The sequence below is a fragment of the Loxodonta africana genome, chromosome 25 (genome assembly GCF_030014295.1).
Source record: "Loxodonta africana isolate mLoxAfr1 chromosome 25, mLoxAfr1.hap2, whole genome shotgun sequence".
NCBI classification, from domain to species: Eukaryota; Metazoa; Chordata; class Mammalia; order Proboscidea; family Elephantidae; genus Loxodonta; species Loxodonta africana.
In genome coordinates, this window is record NC_087366.1 from 61,082,486 (window position 1) to 61,109,742 (window position 27,257).

The 27,257-nt window shown below is 40.2% G+C and overlaps 1 protein-coding gene across 1 annotated transcript in view; it reads left to right on the top strand.

The window, feature by feature from the left end:
* The window catches only part of USH2A (usherin), an 894,134-nt gene that overhangs the window by 763,199 nt on the left and 103,678 nt on the right, over positions 1-27,257 (top strand). The window contains exons 59-61 of the mRNA XM_003419876.4: positions 1,206-1,364; positions 3,885-4,047; positions 14,903-15,257. Of these exons, the coding sequence (XP_003419924.2) occupies positions 1,206-1,364; positions 3,885-4,047; positions 14,903-15,257 (677 nt within the window). The remainder of the gene's footprint in view (positions 1-1,205; positions 1,365-3,884; positions 4,048-14,902; positions 15,258-27,257) is intronic.

Here is a 27,257-nt window from a genome sequence, read left to right on the forward strand (position 1 = left end):
TCCCTTCTGATAGTATGTCCAAAGTACAGGAGACAAAGTCTCACCATTCTCACTTCTAAAGAGTATTCTGGCTATACTTCTTCCAAGATAGATTTGTTTGTTCTTCTGGCAGCCCATCGTGTATTCAATATTCTTCACCAACACCATAATTCAAAGGCATCAATTCTCCTTCGGTCTTCTTTATTCATTGTCCAGCGTTCACATGCATATGAGGCAATTGAAACACCATGGCTTGGGTCAGGTACACCTTAGTCCTCAAAGTGACATCTTTGCTTTTTAACACTTTAAAGAGGTCTTTTGCAGCAGATTTGCCCAATGCAGTATGTCACAAATAAATTGTAAAGTAGCCAAAATGCCTAGACCATCTCTTTTTACAAAGCAGTGGTGAAAAATGACAATTTTGTACTCAAATTTCATGTGGATTTAGATCCATAATTCTCATTGACAGAGTGGACTGTCCTGAGTTGATGTTGATGCCCTGGGAATTCTCTAGGTAAACTATGATTTGGATATTTTATGGGCTATTCTACTCTGTCCTATAGGGCTGCTATGAGTCGGAATTGCCTCGTTGGCATTGGGTTATTATGTCAAGGATCTATGTCAGACAGGATGCATACACAATGCTCTACAGAAAAATTATTGTCACAAGCAAAATTGGCATTGTTGTTTATGTACTTTAAGAATAAGTAAGCCTAGAAAAAGTATGTGGCCCCATTTCTAATTTCCTTGTGTCTTTTAAAAAATGAAAAATCACGCCTTCATTTATATTTGACAAAAGGGTATACCTTTAAATGGAACTATTCTGCTTCATGGAAGCCCTGGTGGTGTAGTGGTTAAGAGCTATGGCTGCTAACCAAAAGGTCAGCAGCTCAAGCCCATGAGATGCCCCTTGGAAACCCTATGGGGCAGTTCTGCTCTGTCCTATAGAAGTGTTATGAGTCGGAATTGACTCAATGGCAATGGTTTGGTTTATCGTACTTTGTATTTATCGAAAATGGGCCATGCAGATTTCTAAGAGCTAGAATATGCTTTATATTATTTTCCAACTTAAGTTTCATACAGCTTTTAATTACCATTTAAGCAATAATCTCTCCATTACAAAATTCCAAATATATATTGTTGTAAAAGGACAACCATTTCTCAGCCATTCTGTGGAGCATACATTTTTTTCTTTTCTCTTTCTCTCTCTCTCTCTCTCTGTAAAGGGATTCTCATCCCCCAAATGCCTGTGGAGTACAACATCTTAATCAATGCTGGAAGTGAAGCACCTCTCATCTCCCCCGTGGGTCACCGGCATTCCACCCTGCTGGAAAATTTAGCCCCCTTCACGCAGTACGAGATACGGCTCCAAGCCTGTCAAAATGGTGAGTGTCTTTTATACACTGACTTGGGCTGAAAAGGTGTTTCATAAAAAAAATTCCACCAAAGAGGAATAGATTCTCAATTCAAATAAAAAGACTAACATTCAATTTCTTATTTGTAGTGGACTGTTTACCCAGAAAAACCAGAACCCAGCACTGAGTGAAGCATTATGCAATTCTGCACATCGAATCATGAATATTTAAATATATGAAAATGTTGGTTTTCCAAAGTCTTGTTTTATAAGGCACTTTCTTTTTTAGTTTAGTTTTTAAAAGAAAAACACCTAGCTCACATAAAGGAGTCACCAGTAGTGTAAAACAAAATGGGTATTACAAAAATTCCATAGAAAATGTTTTCATCTTGGTTTTATTTAAATTGTACTCAGGAGGGGGCAGGCGGTAGTTATTTAGAAGGTGAACTACACCCGGATGAACCTCACATTTTTCACAGTGCTTGCCTGAATGCTATCTCACAGATATAAACTTCTTTTTGAGTTTCATGGTACAGGCTTGTGGCCAGTGAGATCACCATCCTCTATCTGCAATATCTTACACACAGAAGAGCCTGTTCCGTTCCATTCATCCCTCCAAACAGACAATGGTTCAAATGTAAACTAAGATTTAGGAGGGTGGAGCAGAGAATCAAGACAGCTGCACATTAATTATCTTAGTTATCACCGTTACACATTAAATAGATGTTGTTATATGGAACTGCTTGCTCCATAGGGTTTTCAAGGCTGTGACCTTTTGGAAACAGATTGCTGGGCCTGCCTTCCAAGGCGTCTCTGGGTGGGTTCGAGCAGCCAACCTTTTGGCTAGTAGTTGACCGCTTAACCATTTTCAATCCAAGGGCTCCCTATTGTGTTAGGTGCTGTCAAGCCGGTTTCAATTCATAGCGACCCTGCGGACAACAGAATGAAACACTGCCCAGTCCTGCATCGTCCTCACAATCGTTGTCATGCTTGAGCCCGTTGTTACAGCTGCTGTGTCGGTTCATCTACTTGAGGGTCTTCCTCCTTTTTGCTGACCCTCTACTTTATCAAGCATGATGTCCTTCACCAGGGACTGATGCCTCCTGACAACATGTCCAAAATATGTGAGACAAAGTCTCATCATCCTTGCTTCTAAGGAACTTTCTGGCTCTATTTCTGCCAAGACAGATTTGTTTGTTCTTTTGGTAGTCCATGGTATAGTTAATATTCTTCGCCAATATATATGTATATATATATATGAAATGAAACATAAGCCCAATTATTAAGAGAAAATAATGTGTAACTCTCATTGGTGTACAAATTGCTTTGTCTTAAACTAAAAAAGTTTACCAATCTTATACTTAACATGTAGGAGCCCTGGTGGACAGTGGTTAAAGTGCTTGGCTGCTAACTGCAAAGTTGCTGGTTCAAACCTGCTAGCAGCTCTGCAGGAGAAAGACGTGGCAGTCTGCTTCCATGAGGATTTACAGCCTTAGAAACCCTATGGGGCAATTCTACTCTGTCCTGTAGGGTCACTATGAGTCACATTCGACTCATCAGCAGTGGGTTTGGTTTGGTTTTTAATATATTTATCATGCAGGAGCCATGGTGGCGTGGTAATTAGGCACTCAGCTATTAACTGAAAGGTTGATGGTTCGAACCCACCACTGCTCTGGGGAAGAAGATGTGGCAGTCTCCCCCCTTAAAGATTTACAGCCTTGGAACCCTATGGGGCAGTTCTGCTCTGTCTTGTAGGGTTGCTATGAGTCAGAATCAACTCAACAGCAATGGGTTTTGGATATTTAACATTTAGCTAAAGCTCCCATATTACCATGTCCTTAGGAACTTCCAGTTGCAAATGGATGTTACTTCCCATAGAGTTGGTTAAGACTTCAGGGGTTTCCAGTTTTCCTATGGTTCATCTCAGAATTTAGGAGGAGCTGGGAGCACATCCAAGTCAATTTTTCCATTTCTATCCATAAACTAAACGAGCCCTTCAGCATTTTGGTTTGAAAGGTATTGCTTTTCTGCGTTAGCCAGCACCTGATCAACGTGGAAAAAGCTTTCAAGTACTGTTTCCTTGCTTTAAATGTAAAGTCAGCTTCTGCGTCACTGTGCCCGGAATCTGTGCCGTAGAGGTACAATATGTTTCAAACTACTTGTTTGAGTTCCCAAGTGTTTGGAGAATGGGTATTATTTTAAAATATTGGCCAAAATAAAATACCAGGCGTGTTCAAGATGTGTAGATCACGCGACTTGTGAACTTTAAGCACGTTCTCACTTTCTGGCTAGAGCGACTGCACTAAATGAGAGAGACCTCACTTAAGACAAGCATATGCTTTATTGCCAAGGTCTGTGTGAATAGATGCTTAATTAATGGGTTTTCCAAAAGTGATCTCCTATGTAAACATTTACCTTATAGAGATGTATAGTACTGGCCAAGAATATGTACTCAGATAAATTGATCTGTGTTATATCCTTACTCTTCTACACGCATATACCACTCTTTGCCCTGTTTGATAAACTACTAAAAAGGTCTAATTTTTTGAAGGAGGTTGTGGAGTAAGCAGCAGGATGTTTGGTAAAACATCTGAAGCAGCCCCAATGGATCTTAGTTCTCCCGCTCTTAAGGCACTGGGGCCAGCTTGCATAGAGCTCACGTGGACACCACCTAAAAAACCAAATGGCGTCATCCTCAGCTACTTCATTCACAGGTAAGACTATTATTGTTGTTTTTAATTAGCTAAGAATGTGTAATACTGCAGGACTATAGAATTAAATATGTTTTCCATTTCCATAAGACAATGTATGGGGATTCATGTTTTTTTGGAGCACCTACTAAAGACTAAGCCTGGCACTGAGCACTTTTACATAATGTGCAAGGAAAAAAAGCCATAGCTACCACATAACATTTTTGGCTGAGACGTGTTTGAAAGACCAGGCATCATAATTTAGCTCCTAGAAGCCTTCCTTACATTTGATAAAGTGATAGAGCAATCCTGCAGAGGCTCAATGGCCGAGAGAACATAGTCTTTGCAGAGGAGAAACCAGGTCTGGGAAGAGAATTCTAATATTTCCCATCCCCTTATTATGTGGAGGAAACCCTGGTGGTGTAATGGCTAAGAGCTGTGGCTGCTAACCAAAAGGTCGGCAGTTCAAATCCACAAAGAGCCCCTTGGAAACTCTACCAAAAAACCAAAAACCAAACCCATTGCCATCAAGTCAATTCCAACTCATAGGAACCCTATAGGTCAGAGTAGAACTGCCCCATAGAGTTTCCACGGAGTGCCTGGTGAACTGCTGACCTTTTGGTTAGCAGCTGTAGCACTTAACCACTACGCCACCAGGGTTTACACCAGGGCAGTTTTACTCTGTCCTCTAGAGTTGCTGTGAGTCAGAATCCACTCAATGGCAATGGGTTTGGGTTTTTTTCATTTGTTTGCTTTTGTTTTTTTGGTATTACCTTGGAGGTTGGAACAGCCTCTTCTCTTCCTCAGAAGATGTTGCTGTTCATATGCAGAAGAGTGGCTCCACTCTAGTTCTTCTGGTTTAATGAGTCTCCACTGGGCCGGGTAGGTGGTGTTAATGCAGCTTGTTTTCACCATCCTGAACTGAATTTATTATGTTTAATCCACCTCAAATGAAGACAAGAAAGAAGGAGAGAAGGAATGGAGGAGGGAGGGAGACAGTGAGGAGAGAGTAGTGAGGGAAGCTAGGGGAGGGGAGGGGAGGGGAGGGGAGGGGAGGGGAGGGGAGGGGAGGGGAGGGGAGGGGAGGGGAGGGAAATAAAGCACAGAGTCAAGAAAGGAAAGAAGCTGTCAACCGAGAGTTTGCTTTCAAAGACAGAAAACCCAGATGCCAGCAGGCATAAGCATTTGCAGGTTGAAAACCCTGTTCCAGCACAGCCCAGTTTTTCTCAGATCTTCATCTTCCACTTCAACACCCTTTGTTAGTCCCTCCAGAGCAGCCTTGCTCCTTCCCTTATTTGGTGGTACTTCCCGGATGCCTACTGGAACTTAGTTTAGGCTCCTTTTAACTTTAAATACTGAAACCCTTTGGTTCAGATCAGTCTTTGGTGATGAGCTGAGGAGCTGCAGGAAAATTACAAAAGGGGAATGTATTATTGCATTTCTGGTTATGTAAATGACAGTACCAAAAGGAGCAAGCCAAATTTCTACTCAGCAAACATTCGTTTGAAGAATAATATTTCTGATTCAAACACACATGAACACGTAAAAATGGCTAATGTGAATTTACATTTTACGCTAAGCACATTAGTGCAGGCTCTAAAATGACCATCCTCTTGAAATAGTTTTCTTTCATCTACTTAATGCTCATTGTATGAGAAAACTCATCAAATTCCTATTCTGAATAAAGGGAAATAAAGTATCTGTTACAGACCAGGACATGGCTTCACCCTGTTGGTTTTGTAAATAAAGCCTGTGATTACAGTGACTTCGCGGCAGCTATAGAGAAGGAAAACAGGAAATATAATGCAGAAAGCCCGCTTCAATGAAAAATACTGTAAATTGAATTTGACAGCACTTGATGGCATTTGATTATTCTAGTCACAGCCCAACTATGATATAAAGAGTAATATGAAGTAGAATGTGTTACTGCTGAGCAGACTCGAAAGCAATAAACCTTCCGCCAATGCGACACAATCGCTTCACGATCATAATTGTAGCCTGTTTGATACCTCTGAGTACAGCAGAAGGGCACTGACTGACACAGATACATTTTGTTTTTTATTTAAAGTGAAATGAAAATGGCGCACTGGGGCTCCAGATACAATCGTTATATTCACCTACATAGGCATGAATCACTTGGCAGTTATTCCAGCTGAAGTTTAAATGTGCTTAGACAACAACAATATCAAATTTTTCTTAGATAGCTGCAAAAAAAATCAGAAATTTCTAAGGACAGAAATAGAATGTAGACACATAGTTCTTTTTCATTCTGAGACTACACAGAGCCCGTTATATAGCTATGGCCACAGCCTGCAGTATTTCTGGGGGAGGTTATGGCATGTAATTTCTGCTTCATCATTTGCCTCCTCTTTCTTCTATCACCACCAAAGGAAATACATTTAGCTCAAAGCAAAGCCGGTTTGGTGAATTGGCCTATGCAAATCTTTTCCTTAACTTGCAGGAAGCCTGCCTAGAAATCTCATTTTGAAAATGCTTGCCACCCTGCTCCCACCAACCCTCCAAACCATTTTCCCTTGGTAATTCTCTTTTATTGTTGAAATACTGATTCTGGATATCATCTTATTAAAAAGTGTTCACCCTAATAGAGAGATGAGATGTTTATGACTTAAAAAAAAAAAAAAAAAAAACTAGTAAGAACAAGACTATAAATATGATTGCTTCCATGTAGTTTACCTATCAATCTGATATTTTGTTTAGGTTACTTTGTTGAGTATATGGGAGTCACAAAAGAGGAGGTTTCCTACAGAGTATCCTGAAGACAAGTAAGGGCAATATTTATGTTAGCAGATTTGTAATCATGTATTGAAGGGATTCCCAAGGAAGGCCATACGGGGCTTTTACTTTCTCCTAATAATAAGTTCCCTTGCATAATAAAGATTCTTTCACGTTTTCCTTTTATTTTATGTCTGTAACCTTGTAAGTGGCAGAATCTCATCACTTCCATCTACAAAATCCATCAAACACTTTTTCTTAGGATTTTACAAAACAATAAAGTAGTCTCTTCCTACTAGGAGCTTCCATTTTAAATAGAAACAAAATTGCATAGGGCTTATTATACTCATAAACCGTCTCTTTAAATAAGTAAAATGATTTGATCAACTTGCAATAAAAGACAAAAATATACACAAAACACCCTCTAAACACTTAGAAACAGAAAAAAGTGATGAGCCTTCCTTCTGAGTACGGGGTAAGGTTTTGGAGGATAGAATCTGAGATAGTTTTCAAAGATGAAAAATATGGAAGACTATTTCAAGCAGAGAACTACAAAAAATAACTTTCTAGAATGGGTAATTAAGCTGATTGAGGAAACTAAGCAAAGGGGGGTCACTGAATCAAGTCAAAGAAATTTTGATGGAATTCAATTTGGGTTGCTGTTAGATGCCATGGGGTAGTTTTTGACTCATAGCGACCCCATGTGACAGAGCCAAACTGCCCCATAGGGTTTTCTAAGGTGTGATTTTTATGGGAGCCGATCACCAGGCCTTTCTCCTCTGAGTTGCTGTGTGGGTTCAAACCACGAAACTTTTGGTTAGCAGCCAAGCACTTAGCCGTTGTGCCACCAGGGCTCCTGGATATGGATATAGACACATACATATAAGTACGTATCTACTGACAGTGATACAAAGATGTGTGAGACTTGAGCCCTATTCCCAACGAACTTCACTATAGCAGGAGATATAAAAAAGGCAAAACAAAACAAAAACCTGCCATATAATGTGAGAAATAGAAATATTTACCAGAAGGTTTAGAGTGGAAAGAGGTACTTTCTGCCTGGAGTATTCATGGAAGGTTTTATGAAGTTGATGGCGTTTGAACTAGGTCTTAAAAATAAAAAATCTAATGACTACTTTCAGCTAGCAGTTGAGCACAAACCGTTTGTGCCACCTGGGCACCTTAGAGAATAATTGTTGTCGTTGGGTCCTGTCACATTCATTTTCAACTCCTAGTAAGCCCATGTGACAGAGTAAAACTGCCTCATGGGATTTGCTTGGCTGTAATCTTTATGGAAGCAGATTGCTAAGTCTTTTTTCTGCAGAGCCGCTGGGTGGGTTCAAACCGCCAACCTTTCAGTTGAGCCACCAGGGCTCCCAGGAGGATAATTAGCCTCCCAGAGTTTTTTGAGAACTAAATGAAATACTGTATGTGAAAGGTACTGTGTTAAATGTAAAACCTGATACAAATGTAGTTACCCTGGACCCATTGTTCAAATCCAGGCTTTAGGAAGACAAATCTGGCAGCTGAAGATGTCTCTTTAAAGAGAAGGAAAGAGGTTCGTGATAATAGAAGAAGCAGGTTATGCAGTATGTCTACTATGATTCCGGTTTTCTTTTAAAATATAATATAATTTTTTCATTTACATGTACCTGAAAAATGCCTGGAATGTTAAACACAAAAAAAATGTCAGCAGTGCTTGTGGCCAAGTGATGATAGGTTATAGATATTTAAAATACTTCTGTTTTTGTTCATATGTATTTTCTAAAAATATATATATACACACACACATACATATATAAAAAAAATTTTTTATATATGTGTGTATATGTACGTATAAACATAGAGCTCTGGTAGCGCAGTGGTTAAAGCACTCAGATGCTAATTGAAACATGAGTAGTTCAACCTACCAGCCCCTCCACAGGAGAAAGATGTGGCAGTCTGCTTCTGTAAAGATGACAGCCTTGGAAACCCTATGGGGACGTTGTACCCTGTCCTATAGGTCCTCTATGAGTCGGAATCAACTCAACAGCAATGGGTTTGGCTTTTGGTTGTGTATATATATATATATAAATAATAATAATATTATATATATATATACATACACACATATACATGCATACATACATACATGTATATGAGCCCTGGTGATGCAGTGGTTAGGCACTTAGCTGCTAACCAAAAGCTTGGCAGTTCGAAATTATCAGCCGCTCTTTGGACACCCTATGGGGCAGTTCTACTCTGCCCTATAGGGTGGCTAGGAGTCAGAATCAACTCAATGGCAAAGAATTTGTTTGTTTGTATTTTTTAATCAACTCCTCCCCTGAAATTCTCAGTCCCTACCTTCAAAAGCAATTAAAACAAAACCAAAAGGTTGGCAGTTTAAATTCACCAGCCACTCCTTGGAAACCCTGTGGGGCAGTTCTACTTGGTCCTATAGAGTTGCTGCCAGTTGGCAACAACTCAATGGCAATGGGTTTGGTTTTTGGTTGCACACATACATATATGATGTATGTATGTGTATATATATATATACAATATGTTGTTTATATATTTATACGATATGGTGTAGTAAAACCAATAAATTAGTGAATCCAAATGTAAACCTGTCATCACCCTCTACCTCTTTATGATTTTCCTATTTCCCTTTTTCTGTAGCAATCAATGTCCAGTCAGGAAAGAGAAACCATACTGGTTATTTTAACAGAGATAACTTAATATAAAGAATTGTTAACTAGTTATAAATCTGTTGACTGAGAGGATATGAAGAGATGACAGCTTCAGGAAGCAGGTACCACCCATAGGGCAGCAAGAACAAATGAGAATGTTTGGAGGTGTTAGATCTTAGAAGCTTAGAGGAGGACCTACGTGGGGCTGGCATGCAGGCATCTGGAGAGGGCTTGGTAAGGTGATGAGATAAACGTGGTTCTCCAAGTGTTGGAAACATTGCAAACTGGAATCATTTGTTCCTAAGGGGGAATGAGCTACTACTTCCAAGGTGAAGAATCCTTGCTGCCTGGGAAGAAGGTCACATAAACAGCAAACAAACAGGAAACAGACAGGAAGGAGCAAGTTCCTGCTTTCCCCCTCCAGCTTCCTGGTTTCCCTCTCACACACCCCCACCCCCCCACCCCCCACCCCCCCACCCCCCCCATTGGCCAAGCCCAACACAGGGTCAGCTGGAAGCAGAAATGCGGTTTGCAGAGTCCAGCTCTGTAACAAAGTGAAATATAAAAGGGAAGGTTTAGGCCTGAGAGACAATAGCTTAATAACAGGCACATTTTTCTAGTTAAGCAGGTTTCGAGTTATCTTGGATTCTTCTTTTCAGTTGGTCACCCAGCCATTGCTTCAGAAAGTACTTATTGTACGATGCAGTGTAGCATGCTTCATCAGAGGCTGAGAATATAGAGGTGAGTAAGACAGAGGCCTTGCCTTCAGGGAGCTTGTAGTGTTATACATGGCATGAGAGTAAAATGGAAGGTGTATTACAATATAATGTGATAAGCGTATCAGTAAAAAAAAAAAAAAAGCACGCAGGTGAATATGATAACTCTGTTTGAGAGAGATGGAAGAGAAAGACTTTCTGGAGAAGGTGCCTTGAGAATAGAGATTTGAAAGCTTAGCTTATAAAAAGAAGCAGCAAAGGAAAGAGGACAGGAAAAGACATTGAAGAAGAGACCAATGTCAAAGCCATGGAAGCATGAAATATTGGAAATATTAGGGACTTATTGGAAATATTAATGGAATATTAGGGAACTATAGGCAAGCAGCTGTAGCCCTGGTGGCAAAGTGGTTAGTTAAGAGGTTGGCTGCTAAACAGCAGGTTGGCAGTTTAAATCCACCATCCACTCCTTGGAAACCCTATGGGGCAGTTCTACTCTGTCCTATAGGGTCGCTATGAGTTGGAATCGACTCCACGGCAGTGGGTTCGGTTTTTGGTTTTGGTGTAGGCAAGCATTCCTTTGTAACTGGAGCATAAAACGGGAAGAGAAATTACAGAATGGGGATGTGGGTGGTAAACATAGGACACTTGTGTGGATAGATTCCTCAAGAGTTTCAAGCAGGATTAAGTCTTGAAATTTTTGGAAAATCTTTGGAGTCTCTTAGCACAACACCAGAGCATCAATCACCCCACAAAGCTGGATGACTCAACCCTCACAAAGCATTTTGCAGGTCACCCATTGTCTTTAGTTTCTTAGTGCTGCTATAACAGGAATACCATAAGAGGGTGATTTAGTAACAAACAGATATTTATTTTCTCACAGTTTAGGGGGCTAGACTCTGAATTCAGGGCACCAGCTCTAGGGAAAGGCTCTTTCTGTCCTGTTTGGGGGAAAATCCTTGTATCAGCCTCTCTAGCTGGCAGTCCTTAGAGTTCCTGGGCTTGTAGGCTGGTCTGCCTCCCTTGTGTTCAGACGGTGTTAGTCTTCCCCTGTATCTGCTTTCTTCTGAGACGGATATGCTCGTTTTATATATCAGAACCGACTGGTATAAAACACACCCCTGGTGCACAGTAGAAACCTTATGGAGCAGTTCTACTCTGTCCTATAGGGTTGCTATGACTCGGAATTGACTTGATGGTGATAGGTTTTGGTTTTTATACTGATATGGCCCATTAAGAACAAAAAAAACGCTATTCCCAAATGGATTACATCCACAGGTATAGGGGTTAGGACTTACAAGACATATTTTTTTAGGGGGCAAGGGGACACAATTCAATCCATAACACCTGTGTTTTCATTTCCTGTACCGTCAACTTATTTCTGGATCCACATTTATTCTCATTTGGACTGTTGTGATGACCCCCTCATTTTGTGAACAGCTTGGTCACTCCCTGTTCAATGCAGCCTTTACATGGTGCCCGATTCACCCTCCTCAGCACAGTTTTGGAGATCATCCCTACAGCTTCATTTGCAACATGCCTGACCCTTTACCCCTGCTTTTCATGTGCAGTGTTTGTTTTCATTCTTATAAAAATTCTTGCAAAGTCAGTACACTCTATGAGGTTATGAGCTCCAGTTTGCAAAACGAAGTGGAAACTAGAGAACATAGGTGATTTTACCGAAAGTCATACAACCAGTAAGTGGCAGAGCCAGGACCTGGAAACTATTTCCTTTGACTACAGGTATTTCTGGCTATTTATTTATAGAGGGAATTCTTAATATTCTTCATGAGGTGGGCGTGGCATTTTCATAATGCTAAATTTGTCATGGGAAATCAATTGTGTTATGAATTTTTGTTTTAATTGCTTTTGAAGATAAGGACTGAAAATTTCAGGGGATGGGTTGATTAGGAACTCTTAAAAATACTATACTACACTGAGACAATGTAGAGTAAGAATCCTGTTAAAATATGTAGTTCCTAGTTTTCATACTTCTTATTTTTGTCTCCCTTTTAGTGTTGGGCAACATATAATTAGCTCTAGTTGAAAAATGCATTACTGAAGAAACATCTCCCAAAGGACCTTAAGAATAACCACTTGGCTATTCAAAAAGAACTGAGAGTATAATTTCCCTAAACATTGAATGTTCTGGAGGAAATATTTCAATTAAATGAGCAGTTGCATCCTACATCTTAAGTAGATTAGAAATAATTGTGGTCTACCCAACCACTTTTGTTCAAAGTTTGTTCACACAAAAAGATATTCCATTTTTTAGCACCACCGATAGAACGCTTACCTCACTATAATTTTAATTCATTAAACATTCAATAGTGATAAGAAATAATTAGCCAGGCTACATCCTTTAGTTGTTTTGACAGGTAAACTTGAGGCTATCATTATACTTAATCTCTTATGTAGTACAGATTATAAAAATTCATACTTCCGTGCAATTTTTTTTTTAAGAATGCCAATTTTATGAAAACATGGCTTCACCTGGATTGGGGACTTCATGAGAGTGTAATAAAAATTAATTGAATTAACACAAAAAGATTGAAGCCAGACAAAATAGAAAATTTATCTCCTCCTGGAAGTTTGCATGTTTGTTTGTTGTATTATGTTTCTGGCAAAAATCACTGAGAGAAGTCCTTGGCTGTGAGCCCTGAGGTTCTCATTAGAATGGATCCCTCCCAGTGACACACCTGGTACCTGATATCTGCAGCGAGTACAAAGGCCAAACCCTGCAAACCTACACTGAGTGGAGAATCTGGTCCACACACGACAGCGGGTAATAACGAGGTGGGTTGTGGAACCATAATTACAGGTCACTGAGTGGTATCTATAAAGCCTCCATAGCCTCCAGCAGGAAGCTCATCATTGCTTACACTTAGGTCATAGTGATTTATCAAATTGGGAATTGTCAAATTCCCAAAGCCAAGGGTTTTTAATATTCTGCTTTTTTGAGAAAGATACTGTCATTGACTTTATCTTAATAACCCTTTACTTGTTGATGGAGCTGGTTAATCAGATATGACAGCATGTGACTGTCCCAGCATCTGAAGAGTGTGTTAAATAAGTACTCCTAACAGCCTGGAAAATCTCGATTTATTCATCAGTCTCTCCTCAGCTAGAGAATTAGCCAAAGGAGGAGAGGGTCTATCTCTTGGCTACATTCTTCCCGAATCTAAAATACTACCCTAATAGCAAATAAGCTTTGATAACAATGAGGCAAAGACGCAGAAAAACCATGGAATTATATGCCTTGTAACCATTCATGCAAAAAGAAATGATTGAACACTTGCTGGGCTAAGATGCAGAGATAAGCCAGCCACAATTCCTCAAAGACTTGCCCTCTGGTCAGGTCATGATTTTACAACTGGATGAGCAAAAAACTGTTCCAAATGAAATATCCAAATATTTGGAGCCATCCAAACTGATGATTTTGTTTATTTTACTTGGTTTTTTAATGCTTTATGTATTCAATACCAAAAGAGTATGTATAGGCCCTAGTTTGGATAGCAATAAAATTTAAAAATAAGACTAAATAATCCCATTCTAAGGCAGTTGAAAGAATGTTTTCGAGCATATTCTGTATTTTCCTAGGTTCTGGAGAAGACATCTAAAAGGAATTTGAACTTTTTAAGATCTCTAATGCAAATTCCTATTATATGACTCATGTGATTTGCACTAATTTGCATAGATGTCTGCCTTCTCTACTCAGCCATGAGCTCCTGGTAAGGAGTATGTTCATCTTTGTACCTCCGCTCCTGGTACAAGGCCTAACGTATAAGCACTCAATAAAGGTTTGATGATAACACAAGAGAGAATAGTCCTTACTTTTGAAGGGTTATGGTTTACTTAAAGGGAAAATTCAAAGAAATGGAAATATGGGAATGAATTTAAAATACTTTTATAACATCATGAGGACAAAAGAGAACTGCGGACTTCTCTCCAGAGTTTCTCACCTCTGGTAGGCTAGTCTAGGCTTTGTCACGTGGCAATCTAAAGGCTCTGAGACCAGCAAGTGAGGCAGCCTCAATGTGCAAACACTTCTCAAGTCTCTGCATTCCCATATTTGCTACTGTCCCATTGACCAAAACAAAGTCATATGGCCAAGACCCAAATGAGTTTGGGAGCACATTAGGAAAGGCACGTATACAGGGAAACTTGGGCAAATTGGAACCCTTATTGGAATCCGTGCACCATCGAAGGGTAAAGACTCCCAGTAATATCAGTCTCTTATAGTTGTTTATAGTATAAAACTCCAGGATAACTAACTGTATGCGCATGTTTGTGATCACATTCACACAAAGTTGTAGACAAAGATCTAAAAAATGCACAATAATTTGTTAATAGAGTTTACACATATACTTCTTTATTCCTAGAATTTTAAATACCGTGTTTGTTTCTATGTATTGCTTGTGTATTTTTTTTTTTTTTAAAGAAAAAAGTCTGGAAGGTAATGCAAAAAAAAAAGTGATTGTTGGTGATTTTGTATCACTTTTTAATTTTTTTATTTCTTCTGTATTTCTATGTTTTCTATGAAGTATTTTTTATAAGCAGACTATATTTAGATAGATAAACTGTATTAAAAAATGATATTGAGTCAGGCCTCTGGTGTACTCTGCCATCTGGTCTTTCTTCATCATGACACCAGGAAGGGACAGTTGAGAAATTGAGCTGATAAAAAATTATTCTAAAAAGCAATTCCTTACCCCATCTAAAACCTTGCAGCTGTCACTGGTTGCCTTTCTGGTTTCCTTTCAGACGTCCTGCTGGCATCGAAGAGGAGTCACTTCTGTTTGTCTGGTCAGAAGGAGCCCTTGAATTCACCGATGCCTCAAATACTCTGAGGCCTTTCACAGTCTATGAATACCGCGTCAGAGCCCAGAACTCCAGGGGCTCAGTGGAGAGTCTGTGGTCATCAACACGGACCCTGGAAGCCCCACCTCAAGATTTGCCAGCTCCTTGGGCTCAAGCCACCAGTGCTCATTCAGTTCTGCTGAATTGGACGAAGCCAGAATCTCCCAATGGCATTATTACCCAGTACCGTGTGGTCTACCAAGAGAGACCAGATGGTCCAACATTTAACATCTCTACCGTGCATGCTTTCACAGTACTGGTAAGAGTTTAAAAAATAATAATAATAGCTGATTCTTATATTATTTGGTTGTAGTTGTTGTTAGGTGCCATCTAGTCAGTTCTGACTCATAGCGACTCTATGCACAATGAAACGAAACACTGCCCGGTCCTGCACCATCCTCACAATCCTTGTTAAGCTTAAGCCCATTGTTGCAGCCACTGCATCAGTCCATCTTACGAGCATCTTCCTCTTTTTTGCTGACCCTCTACCCTGCCAAGCACGATGTCCTTCTCCAGGGACTGATCCCCCCTGACAGCATGTCCAAAGTATGTGAGACATAGTCTTGCCATCCTTGCTTCTAAGAAGCATCCTAGTCGTACTTCTTCCAAAATAGATTTGTTCATTCTTTTGGCAGTCCATGGTACATTCAGTATTCTTCACCAACACTACAATTCAAAGGCATCACTTCCTCTTCGGTCTTCATTATTCATTGTCCAGCTTTCTCATGCATATGAGGCAATTGAAAACACCATGGCTTGGGTCGGGCACACCTTAGTCTTCAAGGAGACATGTTTGCTTTTCAACACTTTAAAGAGGTCTTTTGCAGCAGATTTGCCCAATGTAATGAGCCTTTTGATTTCTTGACTGCTGCTTCCATGGGTGTTGATTGTGGATCCAAGTAAAATGAAATCCTTGACAACTTCAGTCTTTCCTCCATTCATCATGATGTGGCTTATTGGTCCAGTTGTGAAGATTTTTGTTTTCTTTATGTTGAGGCGTAATCCATACTGAAGGCTGTGGTCTTTGATCTTCATCAGTAAGTGCTTCAAGGCCTCTTTCACTTTCAGCAAGCGGGGCTGTGTCAACTGCATAACACAGGCTGTTAATGAGTTGTCCTCCTCCAATCCTAATGCCCCGTTCTTCTTCATATAGTCCAGCTTCACGGATTATTTGCTCAGCATACAAATTGAATAAGTATGGTGAAAGGATACAACCCTGAAGCACACCTTTCCTGAGTTTAAACCACACAGTATCCCCTTGTTCTGTTGAAATGACCACCTCTTGATCTATGTACAGGTTCCTCAGTGAGCACAGTTAAGTGTTCTGGATTTCCTATTCTTCTCAATGTTGTCCATAATTTGCTGTGATCCACACAGTGGAATGCCTTAGCATAGTCGATAAAACACAGGTAAACATCCTTCTGGTATTCTCTGCTTTCAGCCAGGATCCATCTGACATCAGCAATGATATCCCTGGTTCCTCGTCCTCTTCTGAATACAGCCTGAATTTCTGGCAGCCACTTTTGAATAACCTTCAACAAAATTTTACTTGCACATGATATCAGTGATACTGTTCGATAATTTCTGCATTCAGTTGGATCACCTTTCTTGGGAATAGGTGTAAATAGGGGTCTCTTCCAGTCGGTTGGCCAGGTAGCTGTCTTTCAAATTTCTTGGCATAGATGAGTGAGCACTTCTAGTGCTTCATCCTTTGTTGAAACACCTCAATTTGTATTTCATCAATTCCTGGAGCCTTGTTTTTCACCAATGCCTTCAGTGCAGCTTGGACTTCTTCCTTCACTACCATTGGTTCCTGCTTGCATGTTACCTCCTGAAATGGTTGAAAGTTGACCAGTTCTTTTTGGTATAGTAACTCTGTGTACTCCTTCCATCTTCTTTTGATGCTTCCTGAGCTGTTTAATATTTCCCCCATAGAAATCTTCAATATTATTTGGTTACTATGTTGAAATTCATTTTCTTGTCATTTTTCTTCACTTGTTGTTGTTAGGTGCCACGGAGTCGATTCTGACTCATAGCAACACTATCTATGTACAGCAGAATGAAGCACCGCCCCGTCCAGAGCCATTCCCACAATCGTTGCTGTGTTTGAGCCCATTGTTGGAGCCACTGTGTCAGTCCATCTTGTTTAGGGCCTTCCTCTTTTTTGCTGACCCACTACCTTACCAAGTATGATGTCCTTCTTCAGGGACTGGTCCCTCCTGATAACATGTCCAAATACGTGAGATGAAGTTTCATCGTCCTCCCTTCCAAAGAGCAGTCTGGCTGTAGTTCTTCCAAGAACAGACTTGTTTGTTCTTCTGGCAGTCCATGGTATAGTCAGTATTCTTCGCCAACACCATAATTCAAATGCACCAATTCTTCCTGTCTTCCTTATTCATTGTCCAGCTTTTGAATGCATATGAGGCAATTGAAAATACCATGGCTTGGGTCAGATGTACCTTAGTCCTCAAAGTAACATCTTTGCTTTTTTACACTTTAAAGAGATCTTTTGCTGCAGATTTGCCCAAAAAATCTTGATTTCTTGACTGCTATTTCCATGGATGTTGATTTTGAATCCAAGTAAAATGAAATCCTTGACAATTTCAGTATTTTCTCTGTTTATCATGATGTTGCTTATTGGGCGAGTTGTGAGGATTTTTGTTTCCTTTATGTTGAGGTGTAATCTGCACTGAAGACTGTAGTCTCTGAGTCTTCACTTAAGGCTTAAATATATGAAATTTTTTCATAAGTGAATAGAAGCATTGTGGTCATGTAGATAAGTTACTGCGCTGAGTATAGAGAATACTGGATACCATTTTGGGAACCGCAACTAGTTTGTATTACCTCAAGACAATAAGTGAATTTTTCACTTGAGTTCCATATCTGTTAAATGGGCGTCACTAAATGTGTCCCTCTATACTTCATGGAAGCCCTGGTGGCATAGTGGTTAAGTGCTATGGCTGCTAACCAAAAGGTCGGCAGTTCAAATCCACCAGATGCTCCTTGGAAACTGTATGGGGCAGTTCTAGTCAATCCTGTAGGGCTGCTATGAGTTGGAGTCAACTCACTGGCAATGAGTTTGGTTTTTACGCCTCATGGGTTGCTGTATGTCACTATAGGGTCACTATGAGTTGGAATTGACTTGACGGCAGTGGGTTTGGTTTTGGTTTTATATCCCATGGGGATGAAGCTTAGATAAAATTAGACAGAGTAGTTCAATTTTTCAGTTATCAATGACCCAATGATACCATATACATATCAGGGAAAAGTGACATATACTATGACTTAGTGGTGATTTTTCTAGGCTGGCTGCCTCTGGCCATTAACACAACTTACTTCAGTTCATCTAGTATCTTCTGGGCACTTTCTTTATGCTTGGCATAGCCTGATGTTCTATGGGAGATATTTAAATAGAATAGTCCCTGCTTTGGGAAGCTTTCTCTCTTATACTATTGAAGAGATGAAAACTGCACATAATAAAAATATTAGAGAAATAGAATATTTTAGCTTATAATATCCACACACTAGGATTCAGATGCCAAACTCCACCACCACTTCCTAGCTATAAACCACAAGAAGAGAGAGAATAATATCATATACCAAAATGTGTTAGACAAGAAGCACTCTGGAGAGGCAGCAAGAATTCCTCATACTGAAGGTGTTTCACAGAGAAGGTAAAGCTTTGTGGCCACAGGAGTTAAAAACATAAGATTTCAAGGTGTACCAAGATCTTATTAAATATGAAAATCCCTCCTAAATAAGAACAAAGCAAACAGACAACATAGAGCATCATTTTCAAAGTTTAAACTACATTTCTGTGTTTCATGTTTAGTTAGCCCAATATACATGAAGGTTACAACATTTATCAAAATACCTAAGTAATTCTGGATAAGTGTATTTCTAATGGAACTCCAGAGGAATCCTTTAAATGAACAGTTTAATTAAAAAGTGTTTTCCTGCTATCCTTACAGTTAATTTTCTTACATGGCTAAAAGATAAGTGACATGTGAACGAAGGGATAATATTAAGAAAATCTCCATTTTTATTTATTTCAGAATTTATACTTTTTGATATTTAATTATCTTTATATACTAGGTCTTGCATATCACACATCTTCTAGATCTCTTATTAATAGTATTAGAAGATCTTTTTCAGTTGATATGAGATCCACGGAGGGACATGTTACTTCTCACCATACCCTTGGAACTCACATTCTAAGCTTCAACACTGAAGGTAGAATTTCTGTGAAAATACTGAAACACTGTTGACGATAGCTCCCTGAGTGAAGCACCTTAATCAATATGTATACATTTTTTTGAAGGTACCAGTATTACAATGATTAAACTTTTCATATTTTAAAATATGGCTTTCAGAGATCTGAGCCTAATTATATAATCTCCCCAATCAGTTCTCGTCTTAGTTATCTACTGCTGTCATCACAGAAATATCAGAAGTGGACGCCTTTAACAAAGAGAAGTTTATTTTCTTACAGTAAATAGACTAAAAGTCCAAATTCAGGGTGCCAGCTCCAGGAGAAGTCTGTCTCTCTCTGTAGGCCTTCTCATCAATCTTCCCCCAGACTAGGAGCTTCTCTGAACATGGACCTCGGGTCCAAAGGTCAAACTCTGCTCCCAGCACTGCTTTCTTAGTGGTATGAGGTCCCCCATCTCTCTGCCTGCTTCTGTCTTTTATATCTCAAGAGATTGCCTCAAAACACAATCCGATCTTGTAGAGTGAGTCCTGCCTCACTAACACAACTGCCGCCCATCCTCCCTCATTAACACCAAAGAGGCAGGATTTACAACATAAAGGAAAGTCCCACAATACTGGGAATCATGGCCCAGCCAAACCGAAAAAACCAAACCCACTGCTCTCCACTGGATTCCAACTCATTGCGACCCTATAGGACTGAGTAGAACTGCCCCATAGAGTTTCCAAGGAGCGCCTGGCAGATTCGAACTGCCGACCTCTTGGTTAGCAGCTGTAGCACTTAACCACTATGTCACCAGGGTTTCCAAATTGAGACAAACATTTTGGGGGGACATAATTCAATCCATAACAGTCCTATTGGAGTTCCCTTGTGAGCTATCCTATTAAAAAAAAAATAGCCGATTCCATTTTGCAACACGAGACTTAAAGACTCCAATGAACCCCTGAGTTCTGCCCTTTATTTGATTTGCTAGACTATTTTCATCACACTAAAAAGTTCCTGAAAAAGAAGAAAGTCTGCGGCCCCAAGCTTTAAGTTTCACAGGGCCCTTTTCACACTGGGCCCTCCCCGACATATCTTCCGTTTTGACAGCCCAGGAATTCTGCACTCTTCTACTGCAAGGCTAATACTTGTGCTAAAGAAAACAGTCAGAATAATCAAGAAACAATAATATTCCTGTATCCTACTTTTGTGTGCTTGTGTGTGTGTGTGCACGTGTGCCCAAAGTGCCTCCACCCCAAAATCTGGATCTGTGGCCCTGAGAGTCTTACAAGAAAGCTTCATTGTGTTCATCAGGAAAGGTCCAGTTTGAGCTTTAGAATCAATCAAGTTCATCAGCCACAAAGCAGTTGGGACCAGTGGTCAGACATTCTGGTCACTAGACCAAGTTTCCAAGACAGCAGGTCACTATGACTCTTTGTGGACTAACACTTTTGAAAGAGGTCATCAGGAAAACACACTATCGTCTTTGAGCTTTGTCCATTGCTACATTCCCAAGAGACTGTGATCGACCGTTTATTAATAAAGATACGTAAAGATGGAGGTTCTACCACTTATTTCCAATATGCTTTGTACTCCCTACCACCAGAGAAGAATGCTCCTTTTCTCCTAGCCAAATCCCTCCTCCTATAATTTAAGTCCATCACTTTCTGTTCTGAACAGCATGACTTCTATATACTAGTTCAATGGGCCTTCAGGGTCAATCCAATTTGGCAAATAGTCAATGAGTGCTATATTCAATGCATCAATACCCAATACTACATTCAGCTGTATTGTTGAAGTCAGCCATGAGACTGGGCCCTTGGGCCAGCAGAGACTGTTGGGAAGAAGGGGAGTAACTAAGTCTGAAGCATAGGCTATTAGTCATGGACATTTCAGGTTTCTGAGCATCTCTGTTTCTGCTGCTCATATTTAGAAGAGTCTCTTTTAAGTCGTTCTCCAAGTGCCTTCCTGGCTTCGCTTATTGTTTCTCTAATTCCTGAACCAGCTGAACATTTTCACTGGCTCCTTCCCCTTTCTGTGTCTGCCCTAGGCAGTTTTTCAAGTTTTTGTTTCATTTACTGCTTTGGCTGAAATTCCTCCAGAACAAAGGAACCACATTCTCCATTAATGAGGTCCATCCCCACAATTGCAGGATTGCAGCTCAATCCTCAGACTTGCGGAAGGCATCGCTAATGCCCACTACTTAGTCCCTTATTCACTGAGATTCCATCTCAGTGAGTGGGGGCACCAGTGACTTGCCTGTAGTCTTAGTGCCATCATTAGCGGGTTGTAAGGTCCTCCCAGAGTTGTTTACAGACAGGTGGATGTTGCTGGGAGAGCCATAAAAACAGGTGCAATGGAGGCATGAATCCTGCTGGTGGTGGCAGTGGATGGAGGACTGGCAGTGGGGGCCCTCCATGGGGGTGGGGAACATATGTCTTGGCAGGAGCAGCAGCAGCAGCAGAGGCAGCAGGAGAGGAGAAATGGAAAGAGTGTGGGTTTTAATGCCTCACCAGCTTTTCTCCCAACTGCATGAAAAGTTTCATCTTCCTTTGGGGCCACTTAGGCCCTTCCAAAGGGGACAAAAGAGATATATAGATTCTTAGGGTCTCTTTGGACCAACACCCTTCTCTATTAAAAAAAGCTTTAAGTGGAAGTCCTTAAACTCCCTTCCCAGTTAGATCCATGATGAATCGTGCAGTGTCAGAAGAGAAACTGTATTTAACCTTCTTTGGCATGGAAGAGTTCCATAGTGGTACTTACAGGGAACACTCCTGGCGAGGCTGGCGTTACTGCTGCCACCGTTCGGGGTTTGTTTGCTTTTTCCCACTGGCACCTGCTATAGCACTGGCAGATATAACTTGGGATTCAAAGGCAAAGGTGGTTTACCTGTTAGTGTGTGCTCTAAGTACATCCCTGCTTACCCCACAGGGCTGTAAAACCTCAAGCCCAGATCACACATTTGCCCAGTACCCTGAAAGATAGATAGTACCTCACTCTGTGTGCAGACTCAAGCATAAGGTACCGAGTGGGTAAGCAAATTGCATGGGTCACTAAAAGTTGGCTTCCAATCTGGGAATAAAATCCAGAATGACAAACTCTAGTTTCTAGATTCTGGTTGCCAAATTCCCTTTCCCAATGTCAAGGAGGAGATACTCAAAATGTCCTCTTGTGGTCATTTCAAATCTTTGTGCCAAAAAAAAAATGTAGATATACATGTAAAATACATAAAAAAAAATCTATAAATATATTTCATAATCCCCATATTATGAAGAATTTGTGCGTAAATTTGTGACTCATTTTTAATCTCATTTTAGTACCGGTTTAGTACAATATAAAATATCCTTTCTCTTCACATATTACCTTAAATGAATTGTAGCTCCAGAAATTTGATGTTTCTTAGACCCTCCTCCCCAGGCCCATTTATAAGACCACACATTTGCTCTGGGTGATCTAGCTATCTAAAGTGGCCCCTTTGGTGACTATCTTTTAGCTTTATTTAACTTATTACCAAAGAAAATACAGTAACTGTGTCAAAAATATGTCTAGGTAAAAGTTACACAAATCAATGAATGCTCATTGGCGTAACTCATTTTTTATTTTAATGATGTATTTGGCTTGACAATAGCTTTTCATTTACTAGCTGTCATGGGTTGATTCATGATCCCCAAAAATATGTGTCAGCTTGGCTAAGCTGTATTTCCCAGTATTGTGTGGTTGTCCTCTATTTTGTGATCTGATGTAATTTTCCTGTGTGTTGTAAATCCTAATCTCTCCTGTGGTTAATGAGGCAAGATTATGTTAAAGAGAATTAGGGTGGGATGCAACACCCTTACTCAGTCACATCCTTAATCCAAAGTAAGGGGAATTCCCTGGGGTGTGGCCTGCATCATCTTTTATCTTACAAGAGATAAAAGGAGAGAGAAGCAAGCAGAGAGAGGGGGACCTCATACCACCAAGAAAGAAGCTCTAGGAGCAGAATGTGTTCTTTAGACCCGGGGTCCCTGTGCTGAGAAGGTCCTAGACCAGGGGAAGATTAATGACAAGGACCTTCCCCCAGAACTGACCAAGAAAGAAAGCCTCGCCCTAGAGCTGGCACCCTGAATTTGGACTTCTAGCCTCCTAGACTGTGAGAGAATAAATTTCTGTTTGTTAAAGCCATCCACTTGTGGTGTTTCTGTTATAGCTGCACTAAATGCCTAGGACACTAGCCTTACATTATCTTTGTCCATTCTTTCTAATAATACCCTACAGATCACAAATATATGTTGGCGATCTACTTTTTACTTGATTTGGGGGGATGAAAACCATATAAGTCATCTTGAACTCCAGGTAACTACTTCTTTTGAAAGAGCTTTATTTTTCTCTAACCACTCTTTTCCAACAGTCTCCATCCAGGACTCCCTTACTCACCCATTGGTAAGATCTAGGATGGATGCAGTGGTTTTCCAGCTACTCTCAGTGGCAAGAACCACTCCAATTTGGGTAATAAAAATAAATTCAGGTAATAAAAATAAAAGTCTTAGTCTCACTCAAAGCCTGGCTCCGTTTAGGGATCTGCAGTGGAGAAAAAAGATTATGATCATTTTCTTCACACTTCTCAGTCACTATAGGGTCACTAAGAGTTGGAATAGACTCGATGGCAATGGGTTTGGGTTTTCTCAGTTCCCTCTTCTTTGCCTCTTGATGGTTCCCCAGGATCATGGCAGGAAAGAGAGGATTATATTAAGAGCAGAAGAGTCTTAACCATCTGTATGGTTCTAATCCATCTACCATTACCCTCTGTTGGACAGGTGCCTCATGGGATTTTCTTTGTGGGTTATGTAGAGGTTCCCCCATAGAAAATCCTGTGCTTCTCAGTTCACTGATGCAATACACTCTCTAGCTAATTTCTTGCACCTCTAATTTTCCTGCCCTGAAGATCCAACCCATAACCTCTTTTACTTCTGGGGTTCCCTCTCCAAAGAAAGCAGCCAATTTCAGGTCCTATCACGCTGCCTAAACTCTTATTGCTTTGGCATTCACTAGGCCTGGGGAAAACTTGTTCCATCAAACAATGAAAGTACAACTTGCCCAGTGCTATCTTCTCCACGTGATCTACCATGCTGGGTGAGACCAAGACAGACTATGACTTTAAGAATTCATTGAGTAAGAAGCAGGTATCAGCTTCTGTGTTAGATCATGATCCCAGACTCCTGTACTCCTATCAGGATCTCATAAGACCCCTCTCCAGCCTAGTACCAGCATCGAGATTGCCCTGTGAATTTCTTCAACTCAGCAGCAAGCCTCTTGTAACAGGTGGAATGTCCACCTTGCATTTCTTGCAGACATCCCCAATTTCTTCAAGTCATTCTCTTGAATATCCCTCATGGCTTGAGAGGCGAGTGTGGAGAACCCCATCTTTTCCCATAAGAGGGAAGGAGATAGTTAAAACTCCTACTTTTCTGAATTCCCTTCTTTAACTCCCTTTTTGTGAACTTACATCTTTTCTTCTACAGGTTCTTGGAAGAGGATGGGGCTTGAAGTTTGTGAGACTGCTTCTGCTTTTTTTCTTCTAAATTCTGCAAGGATACATCTAGCAGTTCCAGTAGAGTTACTTATCGCCTACTTTTCTAAGCTTCAAAGCTCTATTCATTATTCCTATACGCAATCCCATTTCATATCTTGTTACATAACTAAATGACCCATCCTCTTTCTAGTAACTCAAGCCAGGTCACCCTTGATTGCTCCCTTTTCCTTACTTCCATATCCAGTCCTTCACTAAATCCTATAGATTCTATTTCCAAAATATATCTTGAATCCTTCCATTTGAAGACCACATTAGGGTTTCACACATGTTGTTCTGGTGTAATGGTGCCCCTAAACTGCAAATGGATCAACCCTCCTTCTTAGTAGTCAAGTCTGAATCTAAATGTTACTTACCTCACAGAACTCTACAATGGCTAAGTAAATTAATACAGATGCAAATCACTTTAGAAACTGTAAACGTCAATATGAATTGACTGTAAAAGCTTGGGTGTCCTACCATTGGGAATAACAGGGACTTAAATAAATTAGCAAATGTAGATAAAGTTTTGGTTTATATAAGGAAACTGTACTAATTTGGTCAAAAATGTCCCTTACCTTGCAACAAAATTCTGAGCTTACATATTTAAATATTTTCTGATAATATACTGGCAATTCCCAGGTGATCTCCCAAGTACTGGATTATGTTCTATTGCCCTCCTAGAGTAAAATCATGCTTTTTGCACCCCTGAGGTTTAGTACTGACCCATCTCCACCTGCCAACACACACACAACCATAGAACCTCATATCTGCCATCTAAGAACCCTCCTCTGCTCTACATGAAGCCCTATGAACCTGCTACGCCCACGTGTGAGATCATAGATCAGCAGAGCACATAGATCACACGCATACATACACACACACGACTTCCCAAAGCACAGATTCTACCTAATTGGTATCTGCCTACTTCACTGACACCAAAGAGCAGATTATCAGTGTATGAAGGGCAGTTGGAGAGGACACTCTTTGACCTTTGAGTCAAGTGTATTGTTAATTTTTGGCCTTTAATTGAGCTGTGAGGAAACTCTATTTAGTCATCCAAAAATCTCACACAGCCTTGTTAGAAACATATGAAATGTAAACGAACTTGTCCATATGATAACAAGGCCAGGCCATAAATTTAGAATATATGCCGTGTAGCAGAGACAGCAAACTATAAATGGCAGTGGAGGGCAGAAGCTAATTGAACTACTGTGCTCTTGTCACCAGGAGAAAGCAGCCACTACCTGAGACAAGATGGCTGCTCCTCAAGTACCCTATTACAGCCAAGAGATCATATCCTTCGCTCTGCAAGGGCTTATGGGTCACAGGAAAATCATACACAGATGACCAATTTTTTTATGGTTCACAGCCGATCAAAGTGAAATTCAGCAGCTGTTCAGGACAAGTGACCACTGTAACTGCTGTAATATAAGCTACTAAATAGAGAGGGAATTGCATTAGACCAAGAGGTTAGCTGTGATTATCGGCAGGTGAGTGCTTTATTGAAGTTGAAAGACCATTAACATTGATAGAGTAATTATTTCAACTTGAAAGTAATTACCTTGATGGGTGATAACTCCTCTAGTGTTCCCAGATTTGATTTGGCCAAACAGTTGTGAGCTCCTGAAGCCTAGAAAAATATTACCACAATACTGTGATTTTCAAATTATTAAAACCACTGTTGGAATATTTTAATTATGCCGAACAGTGAAAAGGTTTTACCTTACACAAGCTAGTGACCTCTCATGTAGAGAGAGACATTTGCTTTTTAATCCAAACGCAATGACCCACACCCACCACCTGCGAATACATATGTGATGGCTTTGCAAATGAATCTTTTTATCTCTGCCTAACTGTTAAGGTAAAACAGCTTGCTAGTCCTGTGCTTGGGTGTCACTAAACTGGAATTGCTGATAGTGTTGAGCACGTCTATGAACTGGAGGCCCCAGAATGGCAGCCATCTGTCTTTGTCACAGAGGGTTTAAGTTTATATAAGTTAAATACTTTGGTAATAGTGTCACAGAAAGTTCTGGATGCTATGTGTTGTAGATCCCAAATTTCAGATTCTACTAAGTTATGCCATTCAGCTGTTTAAATAGTTTTCTTGTCCGGTGTTATGCATCTCCACTACAAACACGCCATTGTTGGGATGTTTTCTGTTTATCCACACTGGACATCCTCAAACAAACTGGAAGTCAAAAACCTTGGCAACTGCTTCTCTGAAAACCCATGTAAATATGAAAATTTTGAGTTAATAGTAATTGAGGACCAAGACACGTAAACAGTCTTATTTGGGTGATTAAGACCAAGAAATATTGTGGGGCTCTTCATTACTTAATTGTTCTCTATGATTCTCTTTTGGAAATCGTCTTAGTACCTGGTGCTGTTGCAACATAACTACCACAAATGGGTGGTTTTAAAGAACAGAAATGTATTTTCTCACAGTTTTGGAAGCTAAAAGTCCAAATCAGGATATCGGCCCTCTTGATTTCTTCCTTTTAGGTAGTTCCTTGGTTTCT